This window comes from Acanthochromis polyacanthus, chromosome 16, assembly GCF_021347895.1.
Source record: "Acanthochromis polyacanthus isolate Apoly-LR-REF ecotype Palm Island chromosome 16, KAUST_Apoly_ChrSc, whole genome shotgun sequence".
Classification (NCBI taxonomy): domain Eukaryota; kingdom Metazoa; phylum Chordata; class Actinopteri; family Pomacentridae; genus Acanthochromis; species Acanthochromis polyacanthus.
Genome location: NC_067128.1, coordinates 24,173,247 through 24,198,437, shown reverse-complemented (window position 1 = coordinate 24,198,437; position 25,191 = coordinate 24,173,247). Strand labels below are relative to the sequence as shown.

The following is a 25,191-nucleotide window of genomic DNA, read 5'->3' as shown; positions in this document are numbered from 1 at the left end:
TCTTCATGTGCAATAGCCATTTCATATCAGGGATTTCACTTGCATCAGACACTTCAAAGCAGACATTGCACTATCACACTTTTACACTGTTTAAAATACTTGTTTTATTTACTTGTATATATATATTTAATACTTTTTGTACAGCTATTCGTTGCTTTGTTATACTATGTTGTTTTTGTTTTTGTCCTTGGAAGTGCAAACAAAGTTTCGTTGCAGAAATGCATTGACAATAAATATCTTTTAATCTTCTAATCCTTGAATCCTCTAGCTTATCAATGCTCTGCTCTTTTCTCTAACCAGTTGCAAACTTTGTCTCGTAGGTAGTTTTCAGGGTTTGGGTGTGAGCTATTTACTGAAAACATGTGCCTCTTATAGCTGGGAAGATGTAGTAAGGGTAAGACAAACCATTGAAGGTGTGGGTCATAAAACTAAAAGAGAGACCTGATTAATGATAAAACGTTCAATTGAACTGAGAGGAACTTAGAGTTGTGTAGTAATCCTGTAAAACTTAACCAAGTTAGTTGTTTAAGCTCTTCAACTTACCATTTACACCATGTTCCAAATTATTATGCAAAGGATATTTTTCTCTGATTTTCCAAAATAGTCGATACAAATGACAGTCAGCATAATTTTCAAGTCATCAGCTGTTAAAGTTAAATTCAAATGTTATTGAACAAACCTCCCAATGGAAAAAAAAAATGAAAATGCACTGTTCCAAATTATTATGCACAACAGAGTTTCAAGACATTTTCTGGGTTGTAGAACTGAAAATAGTCATTTGTTGAATTTGCAGCATTAGGAGGTCATATTTACTGAATTTAAAAGTTATTTCAATCAAAAACATCTTAGAAGGTCAAGTTACATTTTATCACAGGACCCCTTATTTGATAGCAGCTTCACAATTCTTGCATCCATTGAACTTGTGAGTTTTTGGAGAGTTTCTGCTTGAATTTCTTTGCAGGATGTCAGAATAGCCTCCCAGAATTGCTGTTTGGATGTGAACTGCCTCCCACCCTCATAGATCTTTCGCTTGAGGATGCTCCAGAGGTTCTCAATAGGGTAGAGATCAGGGAACGATAGGGACCACATCGTGAGTTTCTCTCCTTTTATGCTCATAGCAGCCAGTGATGCAGAGGTACTCCTTGCAGCATGAGATGGTGCATTGTCGCGTATGAAGATTTTTTTTTTTTTTTAACGGAAAGCACTGTTCTTCTTTTGTAACATGGAAGAAAGTGGTCAGTCAAAAACTCCACATACTTTGCAGAGGTCATTTTCACACCTTCAGAGACCTTTAAGGGGCCGACAGGCTCTCTCTCCATGATTCTGGCCCAAAACATGACTCTGCCACCTCCTTGCTGACGTCGCAGCCTTGTTGGGACATGGTGGCCATTCACCAACCATCCACTACTCCATCCATCTGGACCATCCAGGGTTGAACTGCACTTATCAGTGAATAAGACTGTTTGAAAATTAGTCTTCATGTATTTCTGGGCCCACTGCAGCCGTTTCTGCTTGTGAGCATTGGTTAGGGGTGGCCGAATAGAAGGTTTATGCATAACTGCAAGCTTCTGGAGGATCCTACACCTTGATGTTTGCAGGACTCCAGAGGCACCAGCAGCTTCAAATACCTGTTTGCTGCTTTTAATGGCATTTTAGCAGCTGCTCTCTTGATCTGATGTATTTATCTGGGAGAAACCTTCCTCATTGTGCCTTTATCTGAACGAACCCGTATGTGCTCTGAATCAGCCACAAATCTCTTAACAATACGATGATCACGCTTAAGTTTTTGTGAAATATCTAAGGTTTTCATACCTTGTCCAAGGCATTCATCTATTTCACACTTTTCAGCAGCAGAGAGATCCTTTTTCTTTGCCATATTGCTTGAAAATGGTGGTCTGCTTAATACTGTTTAACATCCTTCTTCAGTAGTTTTTCCTTTAATTGGGCTCACCTGGCCAACTAATTATCACAGGTGTCTGAGATAGATTTTAGTGATCAAAAGAGCCTTGAGACACAATACCGGCCATGAGTTTAATTAAAAAAAAAAAAAGTAGTCTTTATGACACTTAAATGCAATTTGCATAATAATTTGGAACGTGGAACGTTGTTAGGATTGCTGTTTTGCGGTTGGATAAAACAGGAGGCTTGAGGTGAGATAAGATGCAGTTCAACCTGGTATTTATTCACCAATAGTCACATTAAAAGAACACAAACAGCAAAGGTGGTTAACTGGTGTCTTGTGGCACTCCTTTTCTCTCTTCTCGCTCTCACTCAACTGCCTGTTGAGTGAGAGCATCCCCCTAATTAGCCTCTCAGGCCTACCAGCATAAGGATTAACCAAAAATAATCAAACACAAGAATTTCACAAATATACAATGTCTTTAATTTTATCTATAATAACAAACATTAAAAACTGGATATCCATTTCCTAAAAATGACTACCAACATCCTCGTCAAGCAATATATTTATTTTATCACCTGAACAGATTTCTTCTCTCTCCTCACCTACATTTGGTTCCTCCCAGAACCCTTAAAAAGATGTTCCAGCCCATGGGGATGCTTTAGGCTGGAACACCTGTGGTGACAAAAGAGAAGTGAGTCATGACACACTTTTCAATTTATACATTCTTAGAATAATGCCCCACACCGACTTCAACAGACATTCAGTTATAAATCAAGTCCAATCACGTAATCATTATACTAAAACCATTTTTTTCTGTCTTGTAGGCCTCACCGGAGTTTTCACCCAGTGCTGCCAGGAGAAGCCACCAAACAGCACATGGCTGCACATGGCAGCACATGCCAGCCTCAAAACCACACTCAATAAATCCATAAGAAACAGTCATTGTCTTCATTGTCTTGTGTCTTATTTTATCTTGAAGTGAACTCCATGTAAGTAATGAAGCTGACTTTCAATACAGCCATACACAAATATGTAGTAACACAGTAACATATTATGATGTTGAAAGCGGTCATAAGGACATCTTGGAGTTATGGAAGGTGAAATCATAGTTGTTTAGATCAACTGATTTATACAATATAGATTGTATATAAAAGATATGGCAGCCACCTATCAGTTACAAGGCAGCCTTGCCCTAACAACATACCTTTCTTTATTGTTTTTTTAAATAAAACCATAATTTACAAAATGGACATCATGCTGTGTTTAAAAGTTTCCAAACTAGTAACCAAATATCTGTTTACTCTAAAGATGCCATAGAAACACACTTTGATAACATCACTGTGCATTGTGTGAAAAAGAGATCAACATAAAGATTTCATTAATAAGCACATCCAGCACTATCTCCAACAATGATCAACTTTTACATTCCACCAGCTATCATACTGGGAAATGTAGATTTAATGCTGAATTACTGATAAAACATCATATGTGATCCTATCTCCTGATTTTGATTGGCTATTCACTCTTAACTGTCCTCCAGAGACATGCTGAAATTGACATTTCTTTCAAAGAGTAGCCTTCTCCTTGTCCTGGTTAACTAGCTTGTTTTGATTCAAATTTTTTGCAACACAGTATTCTGTGTGAGGCTGCAGTTTTCCCCCTCTCCACCTATTTTCCTCTCTCTCCCTCCTCTCTCTATCATTACATCAACCTCAGTGTTTGTGACTCTTCTAGTCCAGACCTGACCTCAGCTGTTCCACCACTGACTCACATAAACATTCACCTCACTGTAATGTTTGTAAGGGTACCATCAAAACTTCACTTCACTTCACTAACAATGTTTTTAGAAAAGTGTCTTCTGACTTCATTTCTTTTTCAGTTTTTTCCTAAACTGACATTTATGTTGTCTAATGTCACCCAGTGCAGACCTTGTGTATTTCATAATCTGTCTTAGCATACTACTTACAAATTTAAAAAATGGTATGGGACAGTATGGGATGAAATGGCTGACTACATGACACATTAGCTTGAGAAGTTGGTGAAAAGTTTGTACTAAAACATTCTGTAACTGTTGGCAAATATACAACACATACAGTTTCCGACTCTGAGATATTGTGGTTGTGTGTTGCCGGTTTTGTTCTCCGACCAGCCATTTTTCTCTTGTGTTCTTATTTTAACAGGTCAGATATCTCATCATGTTAAGCTGATGATGTGGTTAACCTCAGAACCTGATCCAGAGCAGATATTTCAGCTGGAAAATTCTGCAACATTTTGTGTTAACTTGAGAAATCAACTAAAATAGAAAAATAAATTATTTAAAACCAGTGAATCCACGATTTGTTCACAGTTGCACAACTTTTTCACTTACATGAAACAGAAGAGAGTGAGGTTAAGTCTGAAATGCCAGACCCAACAACTCTTTATGCATGTGCTCATTTTCATTTAGGAATTCTTCCGGCATGTACTGCAACTTCTGACTCCCTGTGTCTCAAAAATTATTTTGCTACAAGAAGAGCTCCATTGAAAACCTGTTCTTAGTTTCAAACTCTCGTCATGCAGGTCACAGAGATGTCTCTGGGAAGTTTATGTGTCCTCCCCTCAAATTACACAAGCACTTGCTGTTTTGTGTCGGAAATATGCAAACTCTCTCTAAAATACGGCTAAATACCTCTTTTACTAGCATGGTTAGCTGTTAACTAAAAATTTGTCCATGACCAATGTAAGGTCATGGATAAATAAAGACATGCCAATGAAGTGGTGATCCAAATGTTCATACAGACAGATCAGATAGAACAATCCAACCTCATAGCCCTATAAGGTGCAGTCAATTCCAGCCATTTTCAGTAGAAAAAATTGTTAATATTTTATTTGTAAATAAAAATATGACGAGAAATACAAGAATATTGGACGCGCATCGCGAGGTGCATTTCCTTGAAAACGACCTATTCGTGGATTATATACCGACTTCAAGACATGTTTTGGACAAAATATTTTACTGGCTTGTTTCGTCTGGATGTCCAAGGTTGGATTATGGCCGTTTTTTGTGGAATATTTTCATCTGTGTGTAATAATGAACCGCAAATGTGAGTCGCGCTGTGTACGTTAAAGCCGTGTATAGAGAACGGATGGATGGATATTGTTGGACAAATGTGTTTATATTACCTGCTGTGGTAATCACATCTGAAAGTGGTTTATACTGGCAGATTCATGAGAATCTAAGCTTTCCATCAGTGTATAGTGTTTGTATAATTGCATTTGCAGCTTCAGACATTTAAGGAAATGCTTATGCAGATCTCAAAGTGTTACGTGGGCAGAACACTGAAGCGCAATGGGTTAAGGGGACTCGGACCACTTTTAAAGCTGGGGTAAGTTGGGTTTTTGGCATCACTGGGCAAAAAAGCCGGAGTTCCTGGAGAAAACCCACACATGCACAGGGAGAACATGCAAACTCCATGTAGAAAGATCCCAGGCCCAGGCCGGGATTTGAACCGGGGATCTTCTTGCTGCAAGGCGAAAGTGCTAACCACTACTTTACAGCATGAAAAAGGTTTCCCTTCTAAAACATAACTAAAATTTTTCATTGTCATCCAACCAAAAGAAGTCAGCATAAACAAAGGACATCTTTCTGAAAAGTACCTCCCTTGCATCTTCATTTACAGGACAGTGAAACATAAATTGAACCTCATTCTCAACTTCACCTATATTACACGGCAAACAAAGTCTGTCTTTCTCTGGAGTAGCATTAAACCTCCAATTTTTCAAGCTAATGGTAATGTTCCTGAGTGTCAACCAAGATATTTATACTGGTCAATATATGACAGCACCATTGGACCAAAATTAAAATACTGAACTTCTCTCCAGTGATTTTTCTCCTGAAAAGTACTATGATAGAACTTTCTATCAACACCAGATTGAAGAGCTCTCTATTAATTGAATCATATGCCTCCTGAAGTCAATATTACAAACATAGATCTACTCTTCTCACACGTTAAAGGAACTGACTACAAATATCAATACAAGCTCTCGATCACATGTGTCAAACTCAAGGACCGCGGGCCATATCCGGCCCATAATACAATTATATCCGGCCCACAAGCTCATTTTACATTGATCTCTTATTATTGTTATTAATGACCCGACGATATGAAGCGCTGATAACACAAACTACAGATCCCATAATGCAGCGCAAACAGCTGCCTTGCCGAATGATAGTTACCTGGAACATTTCCGCGTCATTTAAGTCAAGCGTCTGTCATTGTCTGCAACCCTATTGTAACATCAAAGCTAGCCTGGGAGGCTGAGTATATGTATGTTGACACTGCCGGTAAACCCGTGTGTCTTAATTTGTGGAGCTAATGTGGCTGTAATTAAGGAATTTAATCTAAGATGGCACTTTGAGACAAAACATCAGGACAAGCTGAAAAACCTGCATGCAGACCAGAAGCTACAGAAGGTAGAAGAGTTAAAGAAGAATCTGACATCTCAGCAGATGTTTTTCACTAGAGCGAAACACATAGTGAAGCTGCTGTGAAAGCAAGCTTTATTGTGGGCAGAAGAGATAGCCAAACCAGTCCATTTACCGAGGGAGAGTTTCTGAAGAACTGTATGCTGAAGGTGTCCACCCAAAAAGCAGATGTTGGCAAATGTAAGCCTGAGTAGAAATACAGTTGCTGATCAGGTTTGTCAGATGGCCACTGATTTAAGAAGACGGTTGACTCAAAGAAGCAAGAAGTTTATTGCATACTCTCTTGCTGTTGATGAAAGTACTGACATGATGGACACTGCACAGTCAGCTGTCTTCATCCGTGAGTGGACTCCGATTTGAGCGTTACAGAGGAAACATTGGACATTAAATCGATGCACGGGACAACGACAGGAAAATACTTTTGAAAACGTATTTCCAAGTGTAACTGACATGTAACTGCCCTGGGACAAATTTGTTGGACTTACAACAGATGGAGCACCGGCGATGTGCGTAAACTGGTTTTATTTGGTTTCTTAGACGCTCTAGTAAATTCTCTTATATTTTCTATAGCCTGTTTCAGTGTGTGATGACAGCCTCCTCAAACTCACAAAACACACAATACTCCACCAGAATCACCACACAAAACATCAACTGTCTCTTGCTTTGCACCACTATGAAGATGATTTATACTGAGTGAGCAGCATCTGAGCAGAAGAAAAACATTCACTTTTTGGGATCACAGCCTCATGTTGCATACAATGAGCACAATGGAGAGACTTCAGAGAGATGGATTGTGAGGCAGCTGGTGTCTGTGATTTATGACGGGACTGATAAAACTTGGTGGCTCCAGTAGCAGGGCTCCAGACTAACTTTTTTCCTAGAAGCACAGTGGCCCCAAACTTAAAAATTTAGGAGCGCGAGCAGAAAATTTAGGGGTGCACACCAAAATCGACTTGCAAAGTAAATTTTCACATTTCCTCTCATTTCACTGTATTATTGATAAATGCTTGCACAATAAATGCAGAAACTATGTTTTCAATTCACAATTTATTGTGCAGCAGTTGACACAACATAACAAGAAAAGCACTCAGAGAGCGCAGTACTCCACAAAGGCTGCTCAGATGACGTATAATTTCCGACAGATGAAATCCGTAATAAAAAAGACCTTGTGCTGAGTACAGGCATGTGTTATGCATGTGCACATTATGTTATTTATACCAAATCACGTGTATGTAAATTACTCTTATAAAGGTCTGTTGATCAGTTCATCAATTTTTGCAAGCCTTTGTTTTGCTGGTGTAAAAATAACCGTTCCCTCCAGGCTTCTATTTTGAAGGCGTATTTTTAATGCTATGGGCTTTTATTTTGTGACCAATTCAGCGGCACAGGAAGTGATTCTCTAAGAAGAGGTTTCTTGACATGACGAAGGCGCTGCTGAAAAGTCCGAAAATTCACGTAAAGACGAAAGAAAATGGTTCCACGCTGTTGCTGTCCAGCAAAGGATGTGTCTAAACTTAGAAGCAGCTGGAATGGGGACAAGAAAGGAGTGAAGGACAGAAAGGTGAATTTGTGTTCAAAATAAGGTTGAACGTAAACAAAGGCTTTGTGAAACATCAAGAGCTTCACCGTCATTCACCCCTGACTCTCACACAAATTGGCCCGCCTTCTTCTTCTTTGGTTTTCGTCTCCTTTCTTCTCCTTTTGGAGTTAATGTCGGTTAAACCAGCTCATTTGCGCATTATTGTCTACCAGGCTGAAGTGTGGAGCAGAAGTTTGTCAACAGCAAAAAATATTCAATAATAATTTTTAAAAGAAAGAATCGGTAAATTTACTGGTGGGACATGCGCGAGTAGATGAAAAATTTACTCGCACTCGCTCAAATTTTGGTCGCAAAATGCGACCATTTAGTCACAGTCTGGAGCCCTGAGTAGAATTGAATTTCAGTCAGTTTCATTTTTTAAATGTCTGCTTTGTGTCTCTCTTTCTTTCTCTTTGGCAGACAACGGTGGTGGATACGAGAACCAGCTTTTCAAAGGTAATGATCAAGTTTTCTGTTGTTTTGGGCCAACAGGAACTGATGTCAACAAGTTCATTTTACATTACTGTCAGTTCCTCCCTTGTCTCCACATATACACATAATTGTATGCCCAAGCAGACAAGCCGTTTTTCACCATGCTGGCTTGGATTTATTGTTGTCATTAGAAATCAGCATTACTGGTCTCAGAGAAAAGCAAAAGAGTCAAATGCTGCATTCATGATCCATAAGCATTGTCATTTTTGGACTTGTAGAGAGTGTTCACATAAATATCCAGATCATAACAGCAACTAAGATTTCTCTGAAAGCTGTTCTTCAGAGGGTTTGCAGTTCACAAAAGGGCAGTTTTCCAGGCATAAGAACTGCTCTATAGAACCTTTTCTAGTGACCTTTTTGTCAGAGGAAATGTACTTCACCTACTCCAGGGTAGGTACTTTTGATTGGTTAAACTTAGAGAACACAAATGCTGATTGTTAAAGTTGGAGAAGATGATGAGTGCCATTTTTCTTTCTTGATGAATCAAGTAGCAGTCTACCCCCTCCTTAACATCCCATCTTCAATGCAGAACTCACTTTACAAGCTAGCATGACATATCCTACATGCTCATAGAAGTGGAGTTGTGTCCGGAACCTTCATTTTTCTTGTTTTGGTGCACCCTGAGTTCAGGTCTTGGTTGAAAGCTATTGGGTCCTACATTGCAACGGAACTACAGCGCTGAACGGTCAAATTTCAGGCTTTACCTGTAAATGTTAGGACCAACTCGTGCCTGCCCAGAGTTCCTGCAGTGAAATATGGGGGGCCGTCAGGGACATTATTCAGAATTACCTCTCACACACACATTTGAAATGCTTTATATATACTACTTCATATAATTATCATTATATTCCTATAATATTGTATGATTATTGTTTATTATTTTTTATATTACAGTTACTGGTATTATTATTATGATTATTATTATTACTATTACTTCTATTATTATTATTATTATTACTAATACTACTACTATATTACTCTTACTATTATTACTGCTATTATTACTACTACTACTATTACTATTATCATTATTATTATTATTATTACTACTACTACTATTACTATTATATCAATTATTTTTATTATACTATTATTACTGCTATTATTACTATTAATTTTTATCATTATTATTATTACTGTTATTATTACTACTACTATTACTAATATATCACGTGTATAAATCACGTTCTTTGGGAAAGCTTAAACATGTGAGAAAAGTAGCCAGAGATAAAGAATTGTCTACAACAAAAATAATCCATCATAAATCAGGGCTATTATTAGATCTATCAGATGTTGTATTCTAATCCACCAATTACTGCAGTAAGTCTGTTTTTTTTCCTTGTAACAGGCTGTTGCTAGGTATGCTAGATTTATAACATCGGATTTTAAACAAAAAAAAGATCTCAGATTAGTTATTTCACCTGTAAGCAGCTGTGTAATACACAGGATGATGTAGAGAGCTGGTTAGATCATGGGTAGAAGCCAGACACGGAGCTGATGGGGTTCTATCTGTCTTGTCGGCGTTTATTTCACTCTAGCTATGACAACCTGCTAACAATATATTATTCCTTACATACATCTTACATGTGAAAAGTAATCCTACGAGCTGTTGTTCCTTACAGCGCTCATTAGAGCATCCATAGGCTGAACAGAAGTCCGGCATCTTTCACGAAGCTCATCTGCTGTTTAAATAACTGTGCTGGAGTCAGAGGGAGATAGTGTGTAGCTTAAGTTTTGAGTGGCAAAACCAGCATTGTAAAAAATATCCGAGCACCTTGTATAGTAGCTACACGTGTGATGTTTCCAAAAAAAATCAAACTGTTTGGCAATCGGTTCAAAATTCAGCGAATAATTCCACTTTGAGATTCAGCAGTACCTCTTGCCTCCATAGATGTCTATGCATCGGTGCCTCCACTGGCCCCGTTCCAAGATGGCGGCGCTGTAGGCACGTCTCTCGACAGCCTATGAGGTGTCTACGTATATATGTCTATGCCTACCTGCATCTAATTCGATAGTGTACATACCTGCTCCCACTGCAATACATACGCCAAGTTTACAGTAAATCTAAAACTTTTAGGGTCCGCAGAAACCCCAATAACGATGGTAACGATGGCTCAATCCCTCGCGCTTGCATATATATATAAAATAAAAATAAAATTTACCTTTTCCTCCTCGTGCCTGATGTCTAAGAGCTGATGCGTTGCGCTTGATATCGCGCTGCACACAGTCTTGGAACTGGAGCTGCACTTGGCTGTGTCATGCTGCTGGGCTGTCTGGAGGGGAAAAGCGACCTCATGTGACTGTCGAGCATGTTGCTTGGTTGCTGCTCAACTGTTGCATCTGACAGGGTCCTAATGGTCTCCGCCGACGCTAGTACAGTGTGCAGTAACGCAGCTGCCTCGGTTAGGCTACTTGCAGGCTGCTGGGCAGACATTAGTGTTGCTAACAACTTAGCTAACGATCGTCACCTGGACTGCGCTATGCGAATTGCGCGTTTTTTGTTAACCGGAAGCCCTTCCGGTTTTACTGAAACACCTTCCGTTTTAACTGAAATGCTCTCACACACCATACTGAAATGATTTCATATAAATATGTGAAATAATCTCACACACCATACTGAAATGCTTTCATATAAATAAGTAAAATCATCTCACACACCATACTGAAATGCTTTCATATAAATAAGTAAAATCATCTCACACCATACTGAAATGCTCTCGTATGAATGAAATTCACACACATTTCGTGAAATATTTTAAAACAATACACTGAAATCCTCACATTTGTATGAGATAATGGAGCACCTAAACCTGCATATAAAAAGTTTTTTATTGTTTACACAAATCGTGAATTTTATTTTAGATGTGGAGGCACTGCAGATTTTATTTTGGACTGGTCCAAGGGAAGCAAATTTCAAACAAATGATGGTAGACGTTTTGTTTAAGGTTTTGTGTGCTTATTGTGCTTGAATAAATTTCTGCCGCAGTCAAAATAAATTTGCTATATTTCATTGTTGCCGGTTATTGTCACTGTTGTGGAACACAATGAACCGTAAAATTTCAGAGTGTTTCGTGAAGGGAAAATGAAAAATTATTTTATATATATTTTTTAAAAGACATATGTCATTAAAATAGACTAGCCTATATTTCTGATATTGTGTCCTCCTGTCACTGTTACTGACTGTTGCAGCAGGTAGAGAGATAGGTGATAAATGACATATTGCCATTTTACTCATTACAGTTTATTGCACTTGTAGTTGTCATACAATAAAATAAATTGTTACACTAATTATAACAGTCTAGTTAGAAATTATTACTACTGTACATTGTGATTTATGCATTAAGTAAAAGCAGTTAGAACACAGGAGCAACTGAACAGTGTCACACACTCCTTTTGGTCTGTGTGAACATTTTAGCACAATGCCTATATGTTATAGGAATGAGCAGTTCTCAATATGATACTGACTGTTTAGATTCATATCCTCCATTGATGCTGTCATAGCATCATTTAGCTACTTTGAGATGAGCCAGGCCTGCGCAGAATCGATCAGAATCGATTGGATCTGTTTCCAACTTGGTCCTGACTCGCTCTGATATCATGTACTGGCTTGACAACAATGACCTCACAAAACTGCGGGGGAAATAGTTTTCTGAACCCACATTGCTTTCCACTGACTGCAAGACCCAGGGCATGATGGGAAACACCTATCTCTCACCTGATCTAACAGCTGATTGGTTTAGACTTTTTTAAATTAAGTTTAAAAGACCTCAATATTTAAAATTACTCTCCAAAGATCAACAAGACAAGGGTGTGGGCTTTCCCCTATGCTCTTCTCAATCTTTATTGAACCCCTGGCACAAGCAGTAAGACAAATCAAGATATCAAAGGAGTTATGATAAATGGAGTAGAACATAAGATTGCACTTTTTGCAGATGATGTGATAGCATACCTTTAACAACCACATAAGTCACTACCTACATTAATTAATTTATTGGAAACATTCCTGAGCGGGACGCTGCCGCAGCCGCAGTTCCTGAGCAGGTCGCCGCCGCCGCAGCCGCAGTTCCTGAGCGGGTCGCCGCCGCCGCAGCAGCCGCAGCAGCAGCTCCAGAGTGGGTCGAGGACACCGCAGCAGCCACAGCAGCAGCTCCAGAGCGGGTCGAGGATGCAGCAGCAGCCACAGCAGCAGCTCCAGAGCGGGTTGAGGACGCAGCAGCAGCCACAGCAGCAGCTCCAGAGCGGGTTGAGGACGCAGCAGTAGCCACAGCAGCAGCTCCAGAGCGGGTCGAGGACGCAGCAGAAGCAGCAGCAGCAGCAGCAGCAGCAGCAGCAGCAGCAGCTCCAGAGTGGGTCGAGGACGCCGCCCCAGACGCAGCAGTCTCCGAGCGAGGCGCCGGCCTTCAGAGTGTCTTCGCCGCCGACTCTGCAGCCTTCGTCTCCGAGCGGGTCGACGCCGTCGACTCCGCAGCCTTCGTCTCCAAGCGGGTCAACGCTGTCTCCATCTCCAAACAGCCAAGCCCTGCAGATGACCCACCCAGCAGATGAATTAAGCTGGAGTCAGCAGGCCCATTCCCTGGCCGAGACACTGTTAGACCTGAGTCAACTGCTGACTCCTCCAGCCAAGAGACTGATGAGCCTGGGTCAGATGGCCAACTTCCTGTTGGATTTAGGGCATGGCTCCAAGAGGCTTTTTTGTGCATCCCGATGTGCTCTATAAGCCTCCCAGATTTCATGGATGTAGGTGAAACGTGCTGGGGGGGGGGGGCTGTTTGTTAAAAATACTGTAGGGGGCGCTATAGCATGTGCAGTGCCAAGATGCATACAGTGTTGTTCCTTGGGTCAATGGTGATGTGTGTGGTAATTTTTGTGAGTATTGGAGTATTCCTAAGCTGTCAGAAAGGACTTTGTTTTTCATGGCGATATTTGGTTGCTACGGCAACAGCGTTGCATGAAATGTCACACTCTTCACAGTGTGGGATTGTCAAGAGGTGAAGACTCGACTGACCAATTTCCAGCATGATATCACCAAGTTTGGAGCCATTGTACCTGAAAATATAAGGCCTTAAACTTACTATTACCAACAGGTGGCGCTATGACTTTTTCACTTTTTTGGGTTTTGGGGTATGATAAGGCCGCCAAAAAGCAAATTCATTTTGCGGGAGAAAAAAATATATAATAATAATAATGATAATAAACCCTAGGGTTTCGATAGGGTCCTTGGCACCGCTGGTGCCTTGGACAGTCGGTGCCCTTGCACAGTCGGTGCCCTTGCACCGCCTGTCCTTCGCACCCTCGGTGCTCTGACCCTAATAATAATAATAATAATAATAAACTCTAGGGTTTCAATAGGGTCCTAGGCACCGCAAGTGCCTTGGACAGTCGGTGCCCTTGCACCACCTGTCCTCGGCACCCTCGGTGCTCGGACCCTAATAATGATAATAATAATAATAATAATAATAATAATAATCAAAGAGATAGATTGGCAGAGAAAGTTTGTCACACGACAACTAGCTCTCGGATGTGGAGGGAGTTTGCCTGGAAAAGTCTCATACAATTTTTATTACACCAAAGCTAAAAAGTAAACAATTACAGATACATCAGAAATGCTAGAGAGAATGTGGAGGATTAGATGTCGACCATTCACACATTTTCTGGAAATGTCCCAAACTGTCAGAATTTTGGAAAAACATCTATAATGTCCTGAGAAAAGTACTGGGTTATACAATCCCGATGAAACCTGAATTCTTTTATTTATGCAATTTTGATGATGGTACTGTCCATGACATGGGGACAAAATACTGTCCCATCAAAGAAACAATGGATAGCCACAATAGAGGACATATTCAACATGGAAAAACTAACCCATTGACTGAGACTACAAGAACCAACAATGGGAAAAAATGACATTGTGTATATACAAAATAATTAAGACTGTGCAACCTACACATTTTGTTTGTTTTTTTGTTTTTTCTTGTTTGTTTTTGTTATTGATGTATTGTAAAATTTAATAAAACATAAGTGTCAAAAAAAGACCTCGATATTAAAACTAGTGCAATGTTAAAAGACAACAACTACTGTAGGCAGTTTATGATCTGTAAAACTGATTATTTAGTTGCTGATCACTAACCATCACAATATGTATTCTGTTAACACAATGAACTTTCAAAATCTGACAAATAAAATTAAAATAACAGTTCAACAAAATTGAGAAGTTTTTATATCGACAACAAAACTGCTAATAAGTTATGATTGTTAAAGACGTCTAAGTATCTGACAGATCAATAATATAATATGCACTGATGGGGTTTTGAGGGACAGACCATTTATACAAATTGTTGAGATGCTGATTTACATGAATTCACACTGAAGTTTAACAATGAACAGAAAACACAAATCAGATACATAACGCCTAAAGCCATTATTTAAACAACTGGAGAGACTGTACACTGTGATTGTTTCTGGAACTTCCTGAAAGGCTGGTCTATACCTTGAGCCCAAACTCCTACCCGCAATTAAACAAAAACGCAAATGAGAAGACTGAAGGCTGCTGGAAATCGTCTGACTTGACCACAGCTTTTTGTCTCTGCCCCCTGCTGCTGCCAACTGATCTTGTCTGCTTTTCAGACAGTATTTCAGTTGTTTATACAAGAGCATTTCAGTAGTGTGTGTGAGAGCTTTTCACTTGTTTGTATGAGAGGATTTCAGTAGTGTGTGTGAGAGTGTTTCACTTGTATGTATGAGAGAATTTCAGTAGTGTGTGAGAGTGTTTCACTTGTATGTATGACAGCATTTCAGCAGTGTGTATGAGAGCGTTTCCCTTGTATGTATGAGAGCATTTCAGTAGTGTGTGTGAGTGTTTCACTTGTATGTATGACAGCATTTCAGCAGTGTGTATGAGAGCGTTTCCCTTGTATGTATGAGAGCATTTCAGTAGTGTGTGTGAGAGTGTTTCACTTGTATGTATGAGAGCATTTCATATGTGTGTGTGAGAGGTAATTCTGAATAATGTCCCTGACAGCCCCCCATAGTGAAAACCCATTCATAGATTCAATTACAGCAGTTCCTCTCAGTTTCACTGGACAGCATTCACACAGGAACATCAGGAGCCAATCGGCTTACACTGTTAAACTGGCTTTCTTTGTTTCACAGTTAGTACACTTTAGAGGGTTAGATCATTATGTTAAAAGTTAAGCCATAGACACAAGCGCAAACTTGCTAAACCTTCTGTTAAAGTAAAAGAAACCCTTGAAACGTTTTCCTACTAATGTTTTTACAAACAGCAGTAGGGCTGCCCAGTGGGATCAGTGGTTAGCCCTTTCGCCTTGCAGCAAGAAGATCCCCGGTTCAAATCCCGGCCTGGGATCTTTCTGCATGGAGTTTGCATGTTCTCCCTGTGCATGCGTGGGTTTTCTCCGGGCACTCCGGCTTCCTCCCACAGTCCAAAAATATGCTGAGGTTAATTGATTACTCTAAATTGCCCGTAGGTGTGAATGCGAGAGTGATTGTCTGTCTGTATATGTAGCCCTGTGACAGACTGGCGACCTGTCCAGGGTGTCCCCTGCCTTCGCCCGAGTCAGCTGGGATAGGCTCCAGCCCCCCCCGCGACCCTACTGAAGATAAAGCGGTGTATAGAGAATGGATGGATGAACAAACAGCAGTATTTATCCAAAGATCTCAAACATCACCACAACTCTACTAAGACCAAATATAAAACAATATTACCAATGCAAAATTATCCATCTCCATCCTTTCCTTATGCCATGAATATGGCACTATGCATGTAGCCATTGATGACAATGCAATTATATTTCAGGTGGCAAAAAAATCATGAAAATGAACAACATGCCATTGTTTTATGGTTAGATCATATCTTGATTTTAAATAGTTTTCTTTATTGTTCCTCAGAGGAGGACCTCACTGGAGAAGAGGAGGAAGTTCCTTCATTTTGGGGTGAGATCAGCCTGCACACTGGTCCATAAACAAATAGCTTTTTGCATTTTTCATTTCATTTGATATTTAAAGCAACTTTCATTGCTACTTTCACTGTAATTGTGTTACGATTGTGGGGGTGGAGAACCCAAACGCAGACAAACAGACAGGCAAAAGGTAGTAATGAAAAGGAATTTTATTTAACGAAAACTCCAAAAACACAAATAACGTAACCAGGACTCGGGAAGCAGGGCGAAAACCAAATAGACTAATGCTATGGCACCACAAGGCTTAATACAGCAAGGCAGAGGGGAAGTACTCACACTACTAAGGATTCCTAATAAAGGGAGCAAACAGTCTGAGGTAATCCACACACAGGGTCCAAAGGGAGGGTAATCCAGAAAAAGATAAAAGCAGAAAGGTCCAAAAACAAACGCAGTCCAGAGGTGGGGAACAAGAGGCTGTGGCAACAAAGTGGTGATGGCAAACAATGCTCCAGGAAAGACTGAGGAAAGCAGAGGGCTTAAATGGCTGAGAGAACAGGTGAGTGAACTGACTGATTAATGGCAGCTGATGCTCGTGCAGCAATCAGAAGCAGGTGACAAAGCCAGGGGGCGAGTGACAGGAGAGAGAGACAAGAGGGAAGGCTGGCAGACAGAGGGAGACGGAGACACACAAGCCAAAAAAACATACACAAAAGACAATAATGAGGAAAAGAAGGAAAAGGGGAGACCAAGGGCAGGAGCACGACCATAACCATAACAAATTGTGCATCAGTTGTCAATGTGAAAGGGGTTGCTTGTAGTGATGAACCTCTTGAGAATTATCATCAGAATCTGGAAGACTTCATGGTGTTTTATAATGACTTTCAGCTCAATGTTCAAATGTCTACTAGCCTGAATCCTTTCTATTCTGGTTCCTTCACTGCTCCTGGAGCTTTGTTTTGGCTACAACAGGCTGCTGCTTTCAGTGAAAAAGAAATGTAAAAATCCACTGTACACTACCAGCTCAACAACAAACAGCAAAAGATAGCCTACCAAGGCTTGAATTCCATGTGAATAATAAAGATACCCTGAGGTATCAGTCACAAATTTGCATGCAGAAGCTCTTTTGAGTCCAGTGCAGTTGGAGCCACTGTTTGTTCCAACACCTCCTGCATCTTGCTGTTTTGGTGATGCTTCCATTTCCAGTTATTTGGCTGTCATGATTGTCAAAGTCCTGCATTAATGTTTTGATTCATCTGTGTATTTAAAGTCTATTTACTTGCACACATTCAGTTATTGTATGTTTATGTTGATTTGATATGTCTCCAGGTCGAACTAGAGGTGGTTGTGTGAGATGCCAGCAGAGCCATTCTCTCCAGCTTGCCGTCAAAGTTCTCTATGGATTTGTTGCTTTCCTCATCATTACTGTTGCAGTGCTGGCATCACTTGGTGAGCTCACTTTGACTTTTGATTGTCCCTCTGCAGCCTGAAGTGAAAAAAGTCCTCAATATTTTATCTCTCCCTTCCGAGATGCCAAAAGCTTTGCTGTATTGCAAGATAAGATAAGATAAACTTTATTGATCTCTCACTGGGGAAATTGACATGTTACAGCAGCTGGACACAGCTGAGGCACGGAAGAGGTAATACATGAAATGCAAAAGTACAATAGGGCTAAAAAATAAAGATAAGCAAATAAGAGTTGCAAGCAGACTTGTCCTGGGAATAGGTCAGACTTCTTTACTTACCTTTTACTTGTCTTAATAAAACACAGTCCATTTAACTCCCATAGATCAAATAAATGTGTCCCTTGTTTGTGCATGCCATGTTTTACTTGGCAGGTGTTCAGCACCAACAGATGCTTTTCACATTAGCATCACTTTCTATTGGAACTGGAAGCTATAAATCTTGATCTTTTACTACCGTTCAGGGATCTCAGAGGAGAGAGTGAGGCCTGGCAGAGTGATTCAAAATCCCACATCACATCCAAGCCCATATTCAAGCACATGCAACACGGTCTCACGGGGATTCGTGAAACTGTTACGTAAATTTTTTGTTTCTTTTTCGTGCGCACCAACACGATTTCGTCATGTTTTTCGTGCCGCTCACCACGAAATGTTTTTCGTGTTGCTCACAACGAAACCCGCTGTGGTAATCACAGCTGAAAGTGGTTTATACCAGCGGATTCATGACGATCTAAGCTGTCCATCGGCGTATACTGCTTGTGTGATCGCGTTTGCGGCCGCCGGCCGCCGGACATTCTTGAAATTCCTATGCAAATTGGAAAAAAAAAAAAAAAAAAAAAAAAAAAAAAAAGGTAAGTGTACCACCGGGTTATGGTTATGGTTAGGGTTATGGTTAGGGACGATGTCATGCAAAATATAGCGTTGGATTCGCCATGGTTTTACATTAAAAATATAATACACACATTCGTTTGAAATACGTTCTGGGTGGCACGAAAAGTCCGCCGTTTAAAATACATTGGTGCGCATTTCGTGGTGAGCGGCACGAAAAACATGACGAAATCGTGTTGGTGCGCACGAAACCGAAACTAAAACTTACGTGACAGTTTCACGAATCCTCGTGAGATCGGGCTGGCACATAACATAACAAAGTACGGTTTTGTTTTGGGTGTGCTGTGAACTGTGTGTGGCCATTTCATTTAATTTTTCTAAACACATGCAGAAAACACATTGACGCAGTGTGAGTGTTCACTTAGGTTTGTTAGTTGCCATTAGCGGTTAGTGGTTTAATCCACGATGAGGTGGTTGATATCACTGAGAATCCATGGGTTGTGACAGGTCAGTCACAAGGTAACCCCGTTCTACCTGGAATCCGACTTTGTTTCTCTATTTTACTCTAAATGGGATCACAATTTACACAGTTAACACCATTCCTTATTTAAAGAGACTTGAAACTAGTGGTTGACACCATAAATTCATTCGGCAAATATTCATTGAAATACAGTGGTATGAAGAAGTTTCGGCACCCCTGATAATTTTCAAGATTTTCCGTTATAAATCACTGGTTGTTCAGATCAGCAATTTCAGTTAAATATATCATATAGCAGACAAACACAGTGATATATGAGAAGTGAAATGAAGTTTATAGGATTTACAGAAAGTGTGCAATAATTATTTAAACACAAGTAGGCATGATGAATACCTTTAAGCACTAATTATTGGAACACAAAATTTGTTTGGTAAGCTCATTCACCCTTGACCTACATACACAGGTGAAGCCAATCATGAGAAAGGGTATTAAAGGTGACCAATTGCAAGTTGTTCTCCTCTTTGCATCTTCTCTGAAGAGTGGCAACATGGGAGCCTCAAAACAACTGTCAAATGACCTGAAAGCGAAGATTGTTCAACATCATGGTTTAGGGGAAGGATACAAAAAGCTAGCTCGGAGATTTCAGCTGTCAGTTTCCACTGTGAGGAACATAGTGAGGAAATGCAAGACCACAGGCACAGTTCTAATTAAGGCCCAGAGTGGCAGGCCAAGAAAAATCTCAGAAAAGCAGAGGCGAAGGATGATGAGAACAGTCAAACTCAGCCCACAGACCGGCTCCAAACACCTACAACATGATCTTGTTGCAGATGGTGTCACTGTGCATTGTTCAACTGTTCAACGCACTTTGCACAAGGGGATGGTGTATGGGAGAGTAATGCAGAAGAAGCCTTTTCTGCACACATGCCACAAATAGAGTCGCTTGGGGTATGCTAAAGCACATTTGGACAAGCCAACTTCATTTTGGAATAAGGTGCTGTGGACTGATGAAACTAAAATTGAGTTATTTGGACATAACAAGGGGTGGTATGCATGGCGGATGAAGAACACAGCATTCCAATACAAACACTTGTTACCCACAGTAAAATTTGGTCTTGGTTCCATCATGCTGTGGGGCTGTGTGGCCAGTGCAGGTACTGGCAATCTTGTTAAAGTTGAAGGTCTCATGGATTCCAGTCAGTATCAGCAGATTCTTGCGAACAATGTTCAAGAATTAGTCACAAAGTTGAAGTTGCGCCAGGGCTGGATACTTCAACAAGACAACGACCCTAAACACTGCTCAAATTCTACTAAGGCATTCATGCAGAATCAACTAGCCCTGAAAATGGATGGCGCTGGAGCGTCGGGCCCATACCCGGCCGTCGCCGGCAACAGGAGTCACGAGGGCTAGGCTGCAATGAGTAGGAGGGCTGCCGCGGTAAGCACGGAAGCCTAGGGCACGAGCCTGGGTGGAGCCACCGCGGGTGCAGATCTCGGTGGGAACAAGTACAACGTTCTGAAATGGCCATCTCAGTCCCCAGACCTGAATATTATTGAAAATCTGTGGTTTGATTTAAAGCGGCCTGTCCATGCTCGGAAACCATCAAACCTGACTGAAATTGAAATGTTTTGTTAAGAAGAATGGTCAAAAATGCCTTCAACCAGAATCCAGACCCTTATTAGAAGCTATAGGAAGCGTTTAGAGGCTGTTATTTCTGCAAACGAGGATCTACTAAATATTGATGTAATTTTTCTGTTGGGGTGCCCAAATTTATGCACCTGCCTACTTTTGTTTAAATAATTATTGCACACTTTCTGTAAATACTACACACTTCATTTCACTTCTCATGTATCACTGTGTTCGTCTGCTATATGATATATTTAACTGAAATTGCTGATCCGAACAACCAGTGATTTATAACGGAAAATCTTGAAAATTATCAGGGATGCCCAAACTTTTGCATACCACTGTAATAAATCAAATGAGAATCAATGTAACTTTGTCACTCATTTCTATACAGTTGGACTTCTTTTTGTAACCAGGGAAGTTGACTCTATTGGCCATTAAACTGCATAAGACACCACCACATATGCTTAACTTTCAGACTCAGAAGGTTATGTTCATCCTCTACATGGTGATGGTGTATCTGTCATCTATGGTTTCAAGTGAACCTATGTTGCTGGTTGCTGCTACTGGCACTGCTACAGTTTGGTCCATTTATTATTTTTCCTCAATTTTGACAGAATTTATCTACCCCTAAATGTGCTCTAAGCTAATTGCTAATGCAACACATAACTGTTAGAGTTAACTGATAGAGTCATTACTGCTTTACCTTTTTGTGTAGAATGTACATTAGTGGTCAAAAGATTTAGAATGCCAATGAAAAAGTCCAATGTCCAATGAATAGCTTGAAATGGTACAAAGATAAGTGGTGAACTGCCAGAGATTAAAAAAAAGGTAAGGTTACCCAGTACTGAAAGATAATACACACATCAGAATTATACAAAAAGGCCTTTTTCAAAGAACAGGAAATGGGTTAACAACTTAAAGCTGTTTTGCAGCAATCGAGATTGATCAAACCTTGAAAGCTGGTGCTACCAAATCCTACAGATTACTTACAACCCCCTCTGTCTGCATAAAAGTAGTGTTGGAGCACACCATGGCACCATACCCTCCAGAGCATTATTTGAACAGTATTGCACCTCACAAAGTAGTGTGTTGGTGTAAAAATGTTGAGGAAAAGGCAATTAATCAAAAATAGTAGAGAGACAGACCATCATAACACTCAAAAATGTAGGTCTTTCCAACAGAGAAATTGCAAAGAAAGTCAAAGTGTCAGTGAGTACAGTCTCCTGAGGGAAACTGTGACAGGAAGAGGTCTGGAAGACCCAAAGCCACAACAGAATCAGAAGACAAGTTTCTGAAAGTCAACACCTTGCATGATGGGTGGCTCACAGGACAACAGCTTCAAGCACAGCATAATAGTGGTCATCGGAAGCAAGTCTCAGTTTCAACTGTGAAGAGAAGACTTGGAGTTGCAGGTTTGACAGGTTGAATTGTAGCAAGAAAGCCATTGCTAAGATATCAGAATAAGAAAAAGAGGCTTGGCTGGGCCATAAAACATTACCAATGGACTACTGAAGACTGGAAGAAGGTATTATGGACTGATAAATCAAAATTTGAGATCTTTAGTTCATCATGCAGGATTTTTCTACACTGTCAAGTTGGAGAAAGGATGGTTCCTCAGTGTGACATCAAGTGTCAAACATGGAGGAGGAAGCGTGATGGTTTGGGGCTGTTTTGCTGGATCCAGGGTCCGTGAGTTGTATAGAGTGAGTACCCTGAACCAAAACGGCTACCATAGAACTGTACAGCACTATGCAGTACCCTCTGTTATGTTCCCAGTTGGTCAGGGGTTCATCCTCGAGCAAGATAATGACCCAAAACACTAATCCAAGCTATGCCAGAAGTACCTCAGAAAAAAAAAGATGGTATGCTTGAAAACGTGGAGTGACCAGCACAGTGTCCAGACTTAAACCCCATGGAGCTAGTTTGGGATGAACTGGATAGAAGATGGAAAATAAAGCAACCTAAAAGTGCCACACATTTATAGGAACTTCTGCAACAGAGTTCAGAAGAACTTTGTGAAGAATATTTGATTTCCATTGTGGAAAGAATGTCACGAGTGTGTTCAGATGTTATACCTGCCAAAGGAGGCCTCACCTTCTCTCATCCAAATATATTTCTGGTCCTTGTAACCAAACAGCTATTTTTTTTTCTTCTAACCACACAAATTTCCTCCAAAAGTCATTTTCTTTGTCCATGTGTAACTGTTCTTTAGTTGAGCCTTAAGGTGCCACTTCTAGAGAACAGAGTTTCCTTCTTGCATGGAAAGCTGTCAGTCCATGGAAATGTAAAACTCACTTCACTGTGGACACTGACAACTTTGTTCCAGCAACTTCTAATGAATTGAAGGCCTGCTTTTTGGTGATTCTTGGTTGACCCTTGACCCCCTGACCAACTGTCTCTCAGCAGCAAGTGTTGTCTTGTACTTTGTTTCTGATTGTGGCAGTGACACAACTGCACCATGCACCTTATATTTAGAAACAGTTGTTTACACAGCTGATTTTGGGATCAGTAGCTGCTTTGACATGGTTTGAAATGATTTATCTGTTTGTTTAATTGATTTTTTTCAGATGCTTGCTAAGCCTCTCAGACTTTCCTGCTGTAGTGTTTGTGGCTGAGTCTAATTAGTGCATGAAATGGGCCCTACTTGAAGTAGTTAATAGAAGTCACCATCTGTATGCTATCTCAATCACTCATGAAAAATTAAGATGCCATGTCACAAAGAAAATCTGACACAACTGTCTACACAATTAAAATTAAAGACTGAAGTTGCTACGTGTAGGACCCGTAAAAAACATGAAAGAAACAAATTGATGATTGTTTATGACACGTGCGTTTCAGTGTTTTTTCTGTCTCTTTTGATTTTATCTCCTGCACTTTGGTAACATTTCAAGAAATATGTTAAACCTTGTTTTAGTTTATAGATATACACTACCAGTCAAAAGTTTGGATACACCTTCTCATTCAGTGGTTTTTATTTGATTATACACTGCAGATACTGAAGACATCAAATAATGCATATGGAATTGTGTTCCAAACAAAAAGGTTCTAGTCTTCTGTATTCATCTACAATGTAGAAATAATACAAATAAAAAGTACTGAATGACAATTTGTGTTCAAACTTTTGACTGGTTGTGGTAGCAGGGTATCAGTATTGGGTCATTCCGTGTGGTTTCACCAGATGGTGGTTGCCGCACCATTTTCAAATTAGTCCTAAATTTGCATGCCATTAGATAGTCACAAAAGTATTTTCTATGCAAAATTGTAGGCCTGTAGCTCAAATAGTTTCTGAGTTGTGGGGGTCTGAAATTTTCAGAATCTGGGCTATAAAAAGCTTTGCCAGCGTTTTTTGCATCTTTAAGTGGTTATTTCTCAGCCTCTAGACATACCAGAGAGCTGTGAGTTGGTAAACAAGGCCTCTGCATGTAGCTAGTGCCCCACAAACATCCCCAGGTGTTTCCTTACACTCTGCAGGGCATGGGGGCTTGCTAAAAATGCTAAAAAATTAAGAGATACCTACTCACGAGTGGGGTTTGGGACCTTAAAAGCACTAGAAATACTGCACAGACGTGTTCTAACACCCCTGGGTTCCATTCTACACAAACCTGTGTGATAACTTAGCAAACTGGAGCTTTCTAGGTACCGCAGTTTGGAAAATATGAGCTCCCAAAGTTGGATGAGATTTTTAAATGGCTATTTTTGGTGGCAAAAATCTCAGTGTGGGACAGGTACCAGAGACCCCAAAATTTTCTACAAGACAGTTCTGTCTTCTTTCACTGTACAAAAAAGCAGCAGGGTTATATTTGAAGTTACTGAGATCTTCTTACTGAAAATGGCATGGGTAATGTCAAAATCGTTTTTTGCTTTTCAGTACTTTAAATTGGGATACAAGTATTAGTAGTCATTCCAATGGTAGTATTATGTATGTTTTGTTCTGTTTGAAATGTTAGTTGTTAAAGGTGACTACCTTCAAAAAGTGTAATGGTATCATGGTATATTTACCAAACCTCAGTTCGGAAAATATGAGCTCCCAAAGTTGGACGAGATTTTTAATTGGCTATTTTTGGTAGCAAAAATCTCGGTGTGGGACAGGTACCAGAGACCCTAAATTTTTCTACAAGACAGTTCCATCAAATTTAGGACTAATTTGAAAATGGTGCGGCAACCACCCCCAAGGAATATCTGGTCATTTCACCTGGAATGACCTTATTACTAATACAAATTTCTTTTGTTTTTTATCTCCCACTATTGTACCACATATTCACAAAAGCAGGCACTGATTTCTCTTTCCCTCCAAGTTGCACAATTGTTATTTTTCCATATTGTCTTGTAGAAATTACTAAGCATTTTGTACCTGATTCACACAGTAAATATTCAACTGTAAATTCTGGGTTGTATGACAAAGAGTTTAAAACAATATTCTATGACATTTACTTTTTTTTTTTT

General features: G+C 40.0%; 1 protein-coding gene across 1 annotated transcript in view; it reads left to right on the top strand.

Moving 5' to 3' along the window:
• Positions 1-25,191, top strand: part of scara3 (scavenger receptor class A, member 3) — a 111,710-nt gene that overhangs the window by 51,136 nt on the left and 35,383 nt on the right. The window contains 3 exon segments of the mRNA XM_051960950.1: positions 8,368-8,403; positions 16,345-16,389; positions 17,682-17,801. Of these exon segments, the coding sequence (XP_051816910.1) occupies positions 8,368-8,403; positions 16,345-16,389; positions 17,682-17,801 (201 nt within the window).